At 44.5% G+C, this 15,281-nt stretch overlaps 1 protein-coding gene across 2 annotated transcripts in view; it reads left to right on the forward strand.

Annotated features, from left to right (window-relative positions):
- Positions 1-15,281, forward strand: part of RIF1 (replication timing regulatory factor 1) — a 29,339-nt gene that overhangs the window by 13,785 nt on the left and 273 nt on the right. Inside the window, exons 16-35 of one of the 2 annotated variants that reach the window (XM_030952489.1) lie at positions 1,112-1,185; positions 1,295-1,475; positions 3,109-3,216; positions 3,472-3,621; positions 5,045-5,144; positions 5,835-6,099; positions 7,019-7,061; positions 7,510-7,712; positions 7,892-7,991; positions 8,315-8,458; positions 8,747-8,889; positions 9,563-9,652; positions 9,731-9,785; positions 10,379-13,000; positions 13,394-13,525; positions 13,817-13,894; positions 13,989-14,104; positions 14,398-14,551; positions 14,829-14,937; positions 15,206-15,281. The exon at positions 15,206-15,281 is cut by the window's right edge and continues 273 nt beyond it. In XM_030952489.1, coding sequence (XP_030808349.1) covers positions 1,112-1,185; positions 1,295-1,475; positions 3,109-3,216; positions 3,472-3,621; positions 5,045-5,144; positions 5,835-6,099; positions 7,019-7,061; positions 7,510-7,712; positions 7,892-7,991; positions 8,315-8,458; positions 8,747-8,889; positions 9,563-9,652; positions 9,731-9,785; positions 10,379-13,000; positions 13,394-13,525; positions 13,817-13,894; positions 13,989-14,104; positions 14,398-14,551; positions 14,829-14,937; positions 15,206-15,281 — 4,943 coding nt within the window. The remainder of the gene's footprint in view (positions 1-1,111; positions 1,186-1,294; positions 1,476-3,108; positions 3,217-3,471; positions 3,622-5,044; positions 5,145-5,834; positions 6,100-7,018; positions 7,062-7,509; positions 7,713-7,891; positions 7,992-8,314; positions 8,459-8,746; positions 8,890-9,562; positions 9,653-9,730; positions 9,786-10,378; positions 13,001-13,393; positions 13,526-13,816; positions 13,895-13,988; positions 14,105-14,397; positions 14,552-14,828; positions 14,938-15,205) is intronic. The other variant, XM_030952491.1, reaches the window with a different exon arrangement.

Consider the following 15,281-nt stretch of genomic DNA (forward strand, 5'->3'; position numbering starts at 1 on the left):
GATCTCTTGCTGTAACCTGGAAATGAGCAAATCCCAGCATCTGGCAGCACCTTTGGTTTCCAGTTCTCCCTCTTGTTTTTATCTTCAAGTGTTAGAATTGACAAATTTGGACAACTTTTAATAATTGTGAATTTCTGGCTGAGAAGAATAACAGGAATAGTGAATTTCTGGCTGAGAAGAATAACAGGAATTGTGAATTTCTGGCTGAAAAGAGTCACAAGAATTGTGAATTTCTGGCTGAAAAGAGTCACAAGAATTGTGAATTTCTGGCTGAAAAGAGTCACAAGAATAGTGAATTTCTGGCTGAGAAGAATAACAGGAATTGTGAATTTCTGGCTGAAAAGAGTCACAAGAATTGTGAATTTCTGGCTGAAAAGAGTCACAAGAATTGTGAATTTCTGGCTGAAAAGAGTCACAAGAATTGTGAATTTCTGGCTGAAAAGAGTCACAAGAATTGTGAATTTCTGGCTGAAAAGAGTCACAAGAATAGTGAATTTCTGGCTGAAAAGAGTCACAAGAATTGTGAATTTCTGGCTGAAAAGAGTCACAAGAATAGTGATTTCTGGCTGAAAAGAGTCACAAGAATTGTGAATTTCTGGCTGAAAAGAGTCACAAGAATAGTGAATTTCTGGCTGAAAAGAGTCACAAGAATTGTGAATTTCTGGCTGAAAAGAGTCACAAGAATAGTGAATTTCTGGCTGAAAAGAGTCACAAGAATTGTGAATTTCTGGCTGAAAAGAGTCACAAGAATTGTGAATTTCTGGCTGAAAAGAGTCACAAGAATTGTGAATTTCTGGCTGAAAAGAGTCACAAGAATAGTGAATTTCTGGCTGAGAAGAATAACAGGAATTGTGAATTTCTGGCTGAAAAGAGTCACAAGAATTGTGAATTTCTGGCTGAAAAGAGTCACAAGAATTGTGAATTTCTGGCTGAAAAGAGTCACAAGAATTGTGAATTTGTGGCTAACAATAATAATAATAGTGAATTTCTGGCTAATAATAATTGTGAGCTCTGGCTCAGAGTTGAATGCAGTACAGAAATGCTTGTGGAGGTGAGGCAGCCCTTTTCATCTGCTCAGTGCTGTTTTAACCTCTTCCATTTCTGTTCCAAGGGCACTCCAGCTCTGTTCCTGATCCAGCTGCCTTTCCATAACAACCTCCTGGAATGCTGTGTGACAGATGAGAGGTACCTGCAGCTTTGAGCATCCCTTAGAAAACTCCTCACCGTTTTTATTTGCCCTCTCATTCCAGCTGGGGAAAAGCCCAACTCTGACCTGTGGCATTTCCTCCCGCAGGTTCTTTGGGATCCTGGAGGCTCTGGTGGGTTTTGCCCTGTCTGGGCCCACCTCTGCCCTGGCTTTCAGTGACTCTGTGCTCTGTGTCATTGATCAGAGTGCAGGGCAGGTGGGGAACAAGGAGCACCTCTGGAGGATGTGGAGCATTGTTGTTAATCCTCTCACTGAGTGGATCAATCAGGTAATTCATTCATTCATTCATTCATTCATCATGAATAAATCATTCAGCAGTGAATTTGGTTCTCTTCCCCACCCCCACACCTCCACAGGAGCACTTTACTGAGCATTTATTTGAATTTTTAAAGGAATTCCATGTCTTGAAGTGGTGCTGGAATTAGCTGGCTTGGCATAATCCTGCTGGTGAAGACCATGGCAAGGTTCCCCCCAGGACCTGTTAACTTTTAAATACCATGGGTTGGATTGCTTGGTGTGAAAATCAAATAAATCCCAGATTGGGATGTTCAGGATGTAATTAGAGCAGAGTTTTACCCATGTTAGACATCTTTAGTGTAATAAAAGCCTTATAAATTACAATATTTACTAGAAATAAGTTGATTGTAATGCAGGAGTTGCTGAATTAATCCTCATTAATCGTTAGATGTAAAAATCACAGAATTTATGAAGAAAGTTTTAGGTGCTGTGACTGTTTCCAGCAGCATGGGCACAGGGAATGGCTTCCCACTGCTGGGGCAGGGATGGATGGGATATTGGGAATTGGGAATTCTTGCCTGGGAGGGTGGGGAGGGGCTGGGATGGAGTTCCCAGAGGAGCTTTGCCTTCCTGAAATCTTTATTATTGACCAGCAAATGTAAAATTTGTTGTCCAGGAGGTAAAATGTCCATGAAGATGATTCCTGCTTCAAGTTCTGTTCTCCACATTTTCAGAGTGCTCAGTGAGGGAATGCTGTGGCCAAGCCAGAGCCTGATCCCAAAATGGAGCAACAAGGACTGACTTAAAAATTAATTACAGCCTCATTACCAACAGCCTGATTAACAACCATTTCCTCATGGGCCTTGGCTGTGGGACCTTTTTGCCTTTCCATGCCTTGAGCATCCCTGGGAGTGCCCAAGGCCGGGCTGGAGCAGCCTGGGGGGGTGGGAGGTGTGGGGTGAGATCAGTGGGGTTGGAATGAGATGAGGTTTAAGGTCCCTCCCAAGCCACCCCATCCCAGGATTCTCTGGGGTGGTCATCACTTCCTGCAGCTGAAATAAGTGAGGAACACACCAAACATTTCCTAGATTGGTTTTCTTGGAAGAGATTTTGGCTTTTAGAAACAGAGTTTTGTACCCTTTGCTGGCAGGATCCTCCTGAGCTCTTGAAAGAGCAGAATATCTGATTTCAACCTGTATTTAATCAGGAACAGCCTTATTTGTCAGCCCAGTTCGGCAGCTTTAGCTTTGCTAAACATAATTTAGCAGCTCTCTTTGAAATTAGATACAAAAATGTGTTGCAAATTCTAATTTGGTGATTTCTGTGGCGTGGAGTGGTTTGGGTGAGACTTGAAGGTTTAAGAATTCTTTTTGCTGACAGGAGTTGGCAGAGAAATGAAAAAAGGGAGTAAAAATAATTATAAAGTTTAAATATTCAAATGTCCCAGTTTGAGACAAAATTTGGGAGGTGACTTCTCCAAGGGGTCTCTTCTACAAAAGCAGATTTTAGCAGCACTTCTCCCAGAAGATAATCTGGGAGAGAATGGTTTTTGGAAGATAATCTTCTTGGAAAAGAGTAGAAAAAACTGTTTATTTAACAAGCAAAATATTCACAAGTCTGAAGAAATGAATCCTATTAAACCATAAGCTCTTTTCTTGTTGCAGAATAACGAGGTGAACCAGGGGGATGCCCTGGAACACAACTTCAGTGCTGTCTACAGTGCTTTGTTGCTGCCAGTGTCCCACATTTTCCCCACTCAGGGATTCCCACAGGTAACAGCAAATCAATCAAATTAATGAAATTAACTCAAAACAATGTGGGCTTTATCAAATCTCTAAACTCTCAGAGCTGACTTTGGTGTTCAGTGAGCTGGGTTTGGGGTTCAGTGTAACACATGGATTTAAAACCCCAAACCTCCAACTTAACCTAGGGGATTCTTTAGGGATTTTTGACAGCAGAAGAAAGCACAAAGCAAGTTTTTCTCTGCACAGATATTGATCTTTACCACCTTTCTCTCTCTGTTCAAGCCCACTCTGAAATCCTTGCTGCGCTCCTGGTCTGACCTGTACCGAGCTTTTGCTCGCTGTGCTGCCCTGGTGGCAACAGCAGAAGAAAACCTGTGCTGTGAGGAGCTTTGTGCCAAAATAATATCTGGGCTAGAAGGTGAAACTCCAGTAGTGAGTATAAAACTGATCATTTAGCAGATCCCTTTTTAATTAGATCTAAGAATGTGTGTGTAAATTCTGAGGTGGTGATTTCTGCAGCGTGGAGTGCCTTGGGAGAGATTGAAGCTTTAAGAATTCTTTTTGCTGACAGGAGTTGGTAGAGAAATGAAAAAAAGGAGTGAAAATAAGTATAAAGGTTAAATATTCAAATAGTTAAACAGATTTTCGATTTGTCTTCTAATTAATAAGAATGGTTGATGAGTGTCATGGTGGTGGTAAATGTAATTTGTCCAGGTGAAATGTGTTTATAAATACCACAAACCCAGGCACTGCAGTTAGGAAGGAGGAACATGGAACCATCAGCCTTGTACACTAACATTTAATGATTTTATTCCTAAAGGTATGTAAAAAAGAAAGATTTTTGAAAGAATCAGTGGTTTTGTTGCCTAAATTGCCTATTCCTAAATTCATACCACATTTAGTTTGAGATATAAAATCCTTCATGCATAAAGTTCACTTTAGAAAAAATACCGTGAAAACCACAAAAATATGGAATTAAAAAACCTGGAATTGAGAGGATTGCATCATTTTTACCTACTTTGAGTACTGCTGTATCCTGATAAATAAGTGATAAATATCACTTTTAATAATCAGTACTTACTAAACAAGACAATTCAAAGGTTTGGTGTAAAGTTATATTGCAACTTCTTTTAGCTCACAATACCAGTGTTCCTTTTAAAGCAAGTTTGGACTTATTTAGGAAAATTTGGATGGATTGAGAGGGTAAAAAAGCAACTTTGCTCATCTTTTTCTATGCACTAAAAATTATTTGTGATTTGTGCTTTGACTGTTAATGGCAACTTAATTGTTGTGCCTGTAATGACTTTTGTGGCACCCAGGCTTTGTCCTTGAGCACACAGTGAGCCTTGAACCTTAATTTTATTGATTGATCCTGAACGTGGATAAATCATTTAATTGATAAATGATAAATTTGAAAAACTGATAAAATTGATGAATGATTTTTAATTGTTTTATCCTAAATGTGACTCCTTCTCCCAGCTGCCTGCCACTGTTGGCTGCTTTAGACACTATTAATTATTAGAATTAAAAAGCCCATCCTCAGTGTAAATGTGTATTTAAAATGGAATTTTATCAGTCTCACCTGATCATGCAGAGCAGCTTCACCCACCTTTAATTAGAAGTTGTTTCTTTGCTGTCCTGAACACCAAGGGTGGTTTTTTCTGTCATTGAAAAATCAAGAGGATTGATTTTTGGCTTTGCTGCTTGACGTCGGATTTTGCTGGTTGGTTTTTGATTTTGCAGGTTGATTTCTGTTTCTCCTGGTTGATTTCTGGTTTTGCTGCTTGATTTTTGGTTTTTTTCTCATTGATTTTTTCTTGTTGCTGATTGATTTTTGTTTCTGTTTCCTCCTCAGGTGTTCTCCATGCTGGAAGGTCTCACCCATCTTGTGTCAGTCATGGTTGACTGCATCAACTTTGCACCCTATGGCACTAAATTCCAGCCCAAAACCAGATGTAAGGAAATACTTAAATTTTGGGGGCTTTGTTACTTCAAGAGTTGGATAAAAATTAGGGTTTAACAGAAGACAAAGGGTCATTGGGTATAAAATATTCTTTGGTTTGTTTCCTTTTCCCACTTAAACTGGTAAAGCTGAAGAAATAAGTTCTAAAAAAGCATAATTCAGTAAAAAAGTAGTTAAAATTTACCTGCCCCTTGGGAATTTGTTAAAGTGGTAAAATGCAGTATTGGGCTGCTGAAGGAATGAAATGCTGTAATTGGAAATGTTGATGAGGAAGAACATAATGTAAACTTGACTTCCAAATAAATAAGCTAATAAGGAATTGTATTTCTCCTTGCCTCCTGCTCACTGTTCCAGAATTTGTGTATCAGGTGCTATCTGAGGAGTGGATTTTTATTTTCAAGTAGGCATTCAAACCTTAAAAATTTCAAGTAAAAAATTTCAAGTTCATTAAAACCTTAAAAATTTCAAGTAGGCATTAAAACCTCCAGAGTCTGAGCAGCCAGAAATAAGAAGACTAGAAATCAGATAAAATTATGCATTAAAATTGTGGTTAAGTTGTTAAATCAATTTTAAAACTATTTTTATGTAGATCTAGTTTGGGAATCAGACTCATGTAGACTCGATGTTCAGCTGTCTTTTAAGGAAAAAAAATGCAGTTTTTAATTGAATGTGTGCACCTCAGCTCCCCAGACCCCCACAGACTGGGCTAAGAAGAAGAAGGAGCCCCTTGGCAAGCTGAGCTCTCTGTTGAAGCTGCTGCTGCTGCTGCTGAACTCCTTCCACGAGCTGAGCTGCACCGAGCAGCAAGCAGAGCCCCTGCTGGCCCTGGGGCTGGCCCTGCTGGCTGCTCTGCACAGCATCATCAGCCACATCTCACTGCCCTCCCTCCTGGGCACCACCCTGGGCACCTTCTCCAAACCCCTGGCGCTGTTCTACGAGAAAACCAGGTCAGGATTTGAAAGGTGCCTGGGAATTTGGGGTGGGGAAACTCTGGAGTTGTGTGGGATGGAGTGTGGTGTTCCTGGGAAGAGATGAGGATCTTGACTCCATGTTTCAGAAGGCTGATTGATTATTTTATTATATATAATATATATGTCATATTAAAATCCTATATTAAAACTTTACTAAAAGAATAGAAGAAAGGTTTTCATCAGAAGGTTAGAAAAGGAATGATAACAAAATCTTGTGACTGACCAGAGTCTGAGCCAGCCGGACTGTGATTGGCCATTCATTAGAAACAACCACACGAGACCAATCACAGATGCACCTGTTGCATCCCACAGCAGCAGATAACCATTGTTTGCATTTTGTTCCTGAGGCCTCTCAGCTTCTCAGGAGAAAAAATCCTAAGGAAAGGATTGTTCATAAAATATATCCGTGACAGTGGAACTCAGGGTTTGCAGGGCTTGAAGAAAGCTCCAGATTTCAAATTTCAAATTTTGATCTCTTCAGAATGACTCTCTTGGCATGTCTGCAAGGCTCAAAAGTTTACTTTCCACCTGCTGGTAATTTGCCCTGCAGTAAAGATATTTATTGATAGAAATAAAGAAAAATTTTTAAGAAAAAATAAAAATTTTGCATTAAATTTTCTAGGAAATTATTGATAATTTCTTGATGTGCACTGAATTCCTGGAAGTTTTGAAGCAGAAGGAAATACTGGGGAAAACTTTGCTTGGTGCTTTTTTCCTGAGCATTGTTTTCCTTGCATTTATTCATAAAAATGGAAAAGATTATTTTCTGAGTATCATTTTTTTAAGATTTAGTCCTGAAAAAGGAGAAGTTGAATAAATATTTTTGTCTGTTAAATTTTTATGCTTGGGATAAATGAGACAGCAAAATAGAAATGAATTGGATTTGTTTTGGCAGGCTCCCTGAGGTACCCAAAGTCTACAGCAATCTGAACAACAAGGTAAATTTGCTACAGAAATCACTGGGCTTGGGGGAGATGTGGAACAGCAGAGTTCTGCCATTTCTTCTGTAATAAAATAAAAAATGGGATGAGGGTAGAGATTTAATTTTAAAATTCTTTTAAATTAAAAAAAAATTAAAATTTCAGTTCTGGAAGTAAGGATTTGGGGGAGATGGGGAACAGCAGAGTTCTGCCATTTTTTCTGTAATAAAAAATATGATGAGGGTAGAGATTTAGTTTTTAAATTCTATTAAATTTAATTTAAATTCTTTTAAATTAAAAAAAAAAATTAAATTCTAGAAGTGAGGAGCGCTCAGCCCTGGGACTTTTATGTGATGTGACATTCCGGGCGGTAAAAAAATAAAGTCGAAAATAAACTTATAATTCAGATATTTTGGATTTTAGTTGAAAGTTTCCATTAAACCCCGTGTGTTTTGTTCTCCCTGAGCTGGAGAAGCTGCTGGCAGAGATCCTGCAGTGCCTGCAGTGCCACTGCCCGGGCTCCTGCGACACGGAGCTCCTGCAGCAGCTGAGCCCCGTGCTGTGCGTGGCCTTCCAGCACAGGAACAAACAGATCCGCCAGCAGAGCGCCCAGCTCTGGAACTGCACCTTTGCCAAGGCCTCCTCCCTCACCTACCCCGAGGAGCTCAAGTAAGAAACAGCTTTGTATTATTTACATCCTCTCAGGGAGAGCTCACCAGTGCTGCTGTACCCTTCTGGTTCCCTGGGCAAGCTCTGGGGGATGTTTTTATTATGAGCTGCTCCTCTTCTTCTGCACCTTTCCCCTCCCATAAATCTAAAATTATTTTTTATTTTTTGTTGCTGGGCAGGTCTGTGTTAAGCCAAGCCAAAAAGAAGATCCCTCTGCTGCTGCCTGGTTTTGAAAGCATTGAGGTGTCTGAGGAGTGCAGTGGGCCCTTCTCTGACCTGGTAAATATTTTGTTGGGAATTGTTCAGCAGGGAGTGAAAGGTCAGCTGGGATTCACTGACCTGCAGTGCTTTCATGTTGAGGATGATAAACTCTGCTGGGTGAGCACTGTCAAAAGACTCAGCTGGTTTTGCCACTTCCTGCATTGTGAATTTTGAGTTCTAGGAATTAATTTGAAATAATTAATTTTTTAAGTTGTCCTCTAACATAGTTCAGAGGAGATTTGTGAGTGTGGGGTGGTTTTATTCTAGAAATTACCACGGGGTGGGTTTGTGAGCTTGGAGTTCCTTGCCACAGTGCATTCAGTGTGGTTTTGTCTGAGCAGATGGAGAATTCCCAGCTGGATGCAAAGGTCAGTGGAATGGAGCTGAAGGTGGGACAGAAACGAGATTCAATCTTGGCACAGACGAGTGAAGCCAAAAGTGATGGCAAGGACAAGCCCAGCAACGTGCAGGCAACTCCTGCCAAGGTAAATGTTCCCAGAGAGGGGTCCTGCAATCAAATCCAGGCTCTTCAGGACAAAATCAGCACTTTGGGGATGCTGAAATATTTTTCTTTCCAGCTTGGGCTGCCCAGCAGAGTCAGGGTTAATATTCCTGTCAGAATTCCCTGTGGAGGTTGGGACAGATTGGGGTTTTGGTGGGCTCTGGGGTTGGCAGATCCCTCACAGAGATAGGTCATGTCCTTCAGAAATTCCTGGTTTCCAGTTCCTCTCTTGTTCCTAACCCAGGATTTGGGCTTTTTTATCTTTCTGCAGTTAAAACTAGAATTTCCATCTCCTAAGACAACAAGTGAGACGCTTCTGGAAGAGGAGAAATCTGTTGATTTTGTGTTTATTCCTCCAGAAACAAAACCAAGAATATTGACAGAACATCAGAAGGAAGTGCTTAGGTCAAAGAGGTCTGTCATTTATTGTTTTAAACTTCATGTGGAATGTCATTCCTTGAGTAGCTGAGCTTGACTTAACTTCAGTTTCTGTTTCTCACACCACCACAGGTCATGCAGTCTTGTTCTTCCATACAAGTTATGAAGTTTAAAGCTGAGAGAGTTCCTTACTTTGATGTTTTAAAGCAACCATATTATTCTTGCAATGGCATTTCCTCTTCTGATTAAATACACTCTCTCTGGTCTGTTTGGAGTTTGGGAATTTGGAGTTCAGATTTTTACTTTGTGCCTCAGAGTGTGAAATAAAGATGTCATTTTTCATAAAGCATGGAAATGAAAGGATTGGGTAAAACAAGCTGAGGAGGGGATTTCTTGAGTCAGCAGCAGGTCAGGAATTAGAGTATTCCCAAGACTCATCTTAATTGCAAAAGAATCTTTAGAATGATCTCTTTTAATGTGAGAAGGTAACATTGGTGTGTTTGTGTGCTTAGGCAGCAGGAGCAGTGTAAGCAGGACTTGAGGCAGGAGCTCCTCTGGGTTCTGGTGAATTCTTTGCAGAGTGGGATCCAAATCGCAACTTTTATTCCCCAAAAATAAAGATTTCATGCAGCTGAAAAGAATGGCCTTGAAATAAGGAGATAATAAATTCCAAAGAGGAGTCTGACTCCCATTCCTGGTGTTGTTCCAGAGCTGACATCCCTGCCATGTACAACAACTTGGATGCTTCCCAGGACACCAGCTCATTTTCCCAGTACAGCCAGAGCCAGGAGGATTCTTTGTGAGTAGAAATGCCCAGTTGTGGTGATTGGAGGGTTCTCCTTTGGCAGCAGCACTGATTGCAGTCATTCTCTTCTAGGGAAATGCCACCTGCAGTACAAAATGCCAAAGAAGACCCTGCAAACCAACCTCAGGTAATTTCCCATTGTCTGATGGTGACTAAAATCAGTTTCTGCCAAATGTGAGAGGTTTTGTGATTTGTTCTCCATTCTCAACACCAAGTGAGAGAAAATTTAGCACCATTGCAGTGCTGTGTTCTGCTTTATATCATTTATTCCTTTAGGATTAATTAGAATGTCATTTAGGCCAAATCACTGGGTATTTGATTGCAGAACAGGAGGATTTATGTGAGCAGTTTCTGATCACCCACGTGCCTGTGCTGCCTCAGTGTTTTATTGGGGTAAAGGTTGTAAATCCTGAATTCCTTTTGAGGAGGAATTGCCTGAACAGCTGCTGTGCTGACAGCCAATCAGAGCAGGTGAAATACAGCAAAACTTCAAGCATTTTTGTGGTTATTTGTTTTGGGATTAAATGGTTTTTAAAAGTGTCTTTTATAACTGTCAAAGCACAGATAATAAATCATTTGGTGGTTAGAAAAACCTTGTGGGTGTGTTGTTTTCCATCGCACCAGAACTGCAGTTGATTATTGTATTATATTCATAGGACAAGTACAGCTGTTCATTTGATTCCTAGGACAAACCTTTTGCTGTTGCTGTTTTTGGGACAGGAGGAGAACGTGGGGAGTGAAAGATGTCACTCAGAGGAGAGCCCAGCCTGCACCAGCGAGGAGGAAACCAAAAATGAGACAGCTGAGATGATCCCAGAGGAAACATCCATTGGAGAGGGCTTGGAAACAAGCTCTGTGAAAGCAGCTCCCCAGGAGGCCTCAGCAGGGAAGGAGGACACCTCAGATGTCACCAGCAGCTCAGCCTCCAGTGACATCATCTCTGGCACCCCCCAGCCCGTGAGCCGGCGCCAGTCCTTCATCACCCTGGAGAAATTCGGGGCTGCAGAGAGCAAGCCCTTCAGCCCAGCCCCTCTGAACTCTGTGTCAGAGCTGCCTGGGACCCCTCCTGAGGCAGCCACGCAGGAGAGCAGCAGTGACAGCAAGGCTGGTGCTAGAGCAGAGAAATCTGGGCAGGAGGACAGGAACCCCCCAAAAGCCGAGGCTGCCGCGGGGGCTGCGGCCGCGCGCAGGGTGACGCGCCGGCAGAGCAGGATGGAGCTGCAGGGCAGTAAACCCAAGCTGCAGGGCAGGTCAGAGGAGGCCCTGGCCCCTGACAGCCTGGAGAGCAGTGCTGAGCTGGGCTCTGCAGTGGGGGATGTGGAGCACATCCTGCTCAGCCACTCCCAGGCGCTGCTCTCCACGGAAGCAGACATCCAGAGAGCCGAGGATGCCATCGCTGAAATGGAGAGGGCCCAGGCGCTGGACACGGACTCGAAAGAAAACACCCCCCCAGAGAGCAGCAGCTGCTCTGAGCAGGCCCCAGGGGAGGACAGCCAGGTGCCACCGGTGTCCCCTCAGCAGAAGCAGCTGAGGCGTTCCTCCAGGAGACGCTCGGAGCCTGTGGAGAGCTCCTCGGGCAGCCAGGAGAAGGAGGACGGGCTCCCAAAGAGAGACAGGAGGAAAGAGGAGGAGAAAGCTGGGCAGAAGAAGCTGTCCCAGGGGAAAGGTGACGGATCCCAAAAGCAGAAAGGAATTCCTGGGAAAACCACGGAGAACACAAAAGAGAGCAGCCAGCCTGAGAGAGGGGCAGAGGAGTGGAGCTCCAAGGACTCCCCTGCTCTCAGGGGCCTGGAGGAGGAGGGCAGCAGAGCTGGCAGGAGGGCAGAGGATGCCCCCAGGGCAGAGGGGGAAGGCCAGGGCAGCCTCAGCACAGCAGGGCAGAAGGTGGAGCGCCCACGGTACCACACCAGGAGATCTTCCCAAGGGTTACTGTCCAGCATAGAAAACTCTGAGGCTGACAGCTCTGAGGGCAGGGAGGAGAGCACAAAGAAGAAAAAGCCCGTGAAAGTCAGGAGTAGAAGCAATTCTCTTGAAGGTAAATTGAAAGAGGGACAGGCAGGGAGCCAGAGCCCTGAGGGGTCTGCCCAGGGAAGTGAAACTAAGAGTGCACTGGAGGCCAGTAAAGGTGAGCCTGGGGTTGGCACGGGTGCTGCAGTGCCAGCTGAGCCAGGTGGCCTGGAACAGCAGGAAATGCCTGCAGCTGCTGCAGAAGCTGTGGGCTCTGGCAGCTCTGAGAATCCAGGTGCTCTGCAGGACACCAGCATGGAGCCAGGCAAGGGTGATGCATCCATGGAGTCACTGGGCAGCCCCTGTGTGCCTGAGCAGGATGGGAGAGCAGCAGAGGAGAGCAGACAGGAGGAGAGGCAAAGCAGCACAGGGGACTGTGCACCAGCAGCAAATGCTCCAGGTGCTGAGCCCTCCTCTTTGCAAAGCCCTGAGTGCCACAACAAGAGAAGCAAAAGGGTGAAAAAAATCAAGAGCTGTGATTGCTGCTTCAAAAAGCCAAAGCAGCAGGTGACTGAATCAAAGCTCACTGAGTCAAAACAGGAGAAAGCTGAGCTGGAGGAGCCTGAGAGCACCCCAGCTCACTCCCCAGCACAGACCCCAGCCCAGACCCCAGCTCAGAATGTTTCTGGTCCCTCAGATTTGGAGGAGAGCTTGGCCCTGGCTCCCTGTGGAATGAGCACTCCATTGCACCCTCCCACAGAACCCAGGACCTTCATCTTGGAAATGGATGTGGAAAACCTGCAGGGAAGCAGTGTGGAGGTGGAGAATCCAGAGGATCCAGCACCTGAAACCACCGAGTCCATGGAGGAAATGAAGGAACCTGCTGAGCAGAAGGAGCAAACAGAACAGGTCCTGCCTGAGAGTGTTCCTGAAGAGCCCAGGGAGAGCTGCCTGGACTCAGGGGACCAAGGGGAAGAACCAGCAGCTGCAGAAAAGGAGGAAATAAAGGAAAATGGACAGCTGGAGGAGGTGCCTGAGGAGCTGAGTGTTGACAGCAAACCTGAGGAAAGAGAGATGAAGGAGTTAGAAGGAAATCAGGAGGATAAAGGAGAAACTGAGAACTCTGCTGGGGAAACTTGTGTTGTTGCAGATCAAGAGATGAAGGAGGAATCGGTGGAAACTGAAATCAAAGTGCCTGAAAACGTGGCCTTGGCAGATCAGAGCGTGGATTCTCCGCTGAAGGTGGACGGGGATCCCCCAGTGCAGGTGGCTGAAAGCCCCACCAGCCTGCAGGCCCGCTGCACCTGGTCCCCCTCAGCCTCCCCATCCACCAGCATCCTCAAGAGAGGGGTCAAGAGGAGCCAGGAGGATGATTCCCTGTCACCTGCCAACAAGGTACTCCCTGGGAATTGGGTGCTACTCGGTGCCAAACTGGCATGAGGGACTGAAATCATTCCAAATCTGTTGAATTGCTGGTTTTTGTTGTGTATAGTCTTACAGGAATGGTGAGGTTTGGGTTTGGAATGTGCCAGATTTGCATTGTGAGGGGTTTTATTTTGAAACAGAGCACCCTGGATCGCTGCACAAGCAGGAGCAGCACGCTCAGGGTTGCACACAGAGATTCCTGAGGGAATCCTCACAGTCTGTCCTTGGCTGGAACATTCCCTGGGTCAGTCAAGAACTTCAGTGATTCCAAACTGATTTATTTTTTTTTGTCTCCTCAGAGTGACTTCCCCAAGCTGTGCTGGGTGGAGTTCCCACTCTAAAACCTCCTTCTCTCCTCCTCAGATCCGCCGAGTCTCTTTTGCAAACCCCATTTTCCAGGAGGGCCTGGCAGACGACATCGACAGGAGGAGTCCTGTCATCAGATCCCATTCCTCACCCTCCTCCAGAAGTCTTAAAATCCTCTCTAACATGCAGGTCAGGGTAAAGCCTGGTACAATATTGTGTGTGTCCCAAGTATTTGTGAATTTATCATAAATAGCATGGCTTTGGTGCATGTTTGTAGTCACTTACACGCAGTTGTAAGGGCTGAGGAGCAGAAGTGTAAGAAACAAAACTGCCTTAGCCTGACTCATTCTGTTACTGTGAACTCTGAGGTTTCAGGGGCTAAAATCTCACTATTAACTGAATTCCTGCTGTTAACTGAATTCCTACCGTTGACTAAATTCCTACCACCCTGAGATGTTTTTTTCCTCTTTTTCTATCCAGCACATTACCACTCCAACCAAAGGATTTCTGTCCCCAGGATCTCGTACCCTTAAATTTAAGAGCTCAAAGAAGTGTTTAGTAAGAAGTGCTTTGGTTCATGTTTCTCTTCTATTTTTTTTCCCTGTATTCAGTGGGTGACAGTTAATTTAACACTTTGCCTGTGTTACCCCAGATCACAGAGATGGCCAAGGAGTCCCTGCCGTGCCTTTCGGAGTTTGTGTACCCTGCCTTGGCTGGCTGCAAAGCCCCTGTGGATGTCATTTTACCTCAGATCACATCCAACATCTGGTCAGTGGCTCCTTGCTTTTGGAGGTGACATTTCAGTGGAAACTGAGCTCTTACTGAGCCTGCCAAACCACAGTTTTAACCAGAATTCTCTGAAGGGATTGGGGTTGGTCGGGTGAGGAAGAAACTTGACTATTCTGGCATTTTGTCAACTACATTTTTGGTGATGGAGAAGCTCCCCAGGGTTGGGGAGTTTGTGCAGGGCCAGGAGTGGGACTGATGATCCTGTGGTCCCCTCCAGCTGGCGATACTCCCTGGCTGTGTACCAGTAACCCATTTTCCCTCCCCTGCTGCAGTGCCAGGGGCCTGGGGCAGCTCATCCGAGCCAAGAACATCAAGACCGTGGGAGACCTGAGCACTCTGACAGCTCTGGAGATCAAAACCCTCCCCATCCGCTCCCCCAAGGTCTCCAATGTCAAAAGAGCTCTGAAGGGATACCATGAGCAACAGGTAAAGTGGAAATTTAGCACGCAGGAAGCCAACATTGATCTCATTTACTGCAGCAGGAGTGGTGTCTTTTTTTCCTTCATTGAAAACAGCACTTTAAAACTTAATCCCTGCCTGCCTCAGTACCATGAATTCAGGATACGGATGACTTGGTTAAACTGTTATTATTAACTGGAAAAGTGATTGGATTTATTATGAGGCTAAAATATATCTCACCATGTAATTTAATTTTTTTTGTTTTTCAATCTGAAAATGTTTTCTCTCCCCCAAAAATGCCCAGGTGAAATCTCGAGTGTTGGAGGAAAGCACAGTGCTTGAAGATGCTGAGAAGCCTGGAAATGATGCGGAGGAGAAATCTCTGAGTGGAGATGAGGAAAAACTTGCAGCAGGTACCTGCTGGTGGCTTTTTGCTTTGGATTTGGAGGGTTCTGCTGTCCTGTCTTCATTCTCTCCCGGTGGGAACACCTCGTCCTTTTGTTTTTATTTTGGGTTTACTTTTATTCTAACCCTGAGGAAGGGCAGGGTGTGCAGTGCCTTTCTGGGAATGTTTCCCATGGAATAAACGCATTGCAGGCTGCTCAGAGATGTGATTTTGTACAAAACCAGCTGGAATTCTGCTTGGATTTCCCTGCACTTGTCTCCTTTCCCTCCTTTCAGATTTGGTGGACACAGGCGGCAGCAGCAGCAGCAGCAGCAGCGAGCAGCCCGCGGTGGATCTGCTGGGGCAGGTGCA

The sequence above is a fragment of the Camarhynchus parvulus genome, chromosome 7 (assembly GCF_901933205.1).
Source record: "Camarhynchus parvulus chromosome 7, STF_HiC, whole genome shotgun sequence".
In the NCBI taxonomy this organism is placed as follows: domain Eukaryota; kingdom Metazoa; phylum Chordata; class Aves; order Passeriformes; family Thraupidae; genus Camarhynchus; species Camarhynchus parvulus.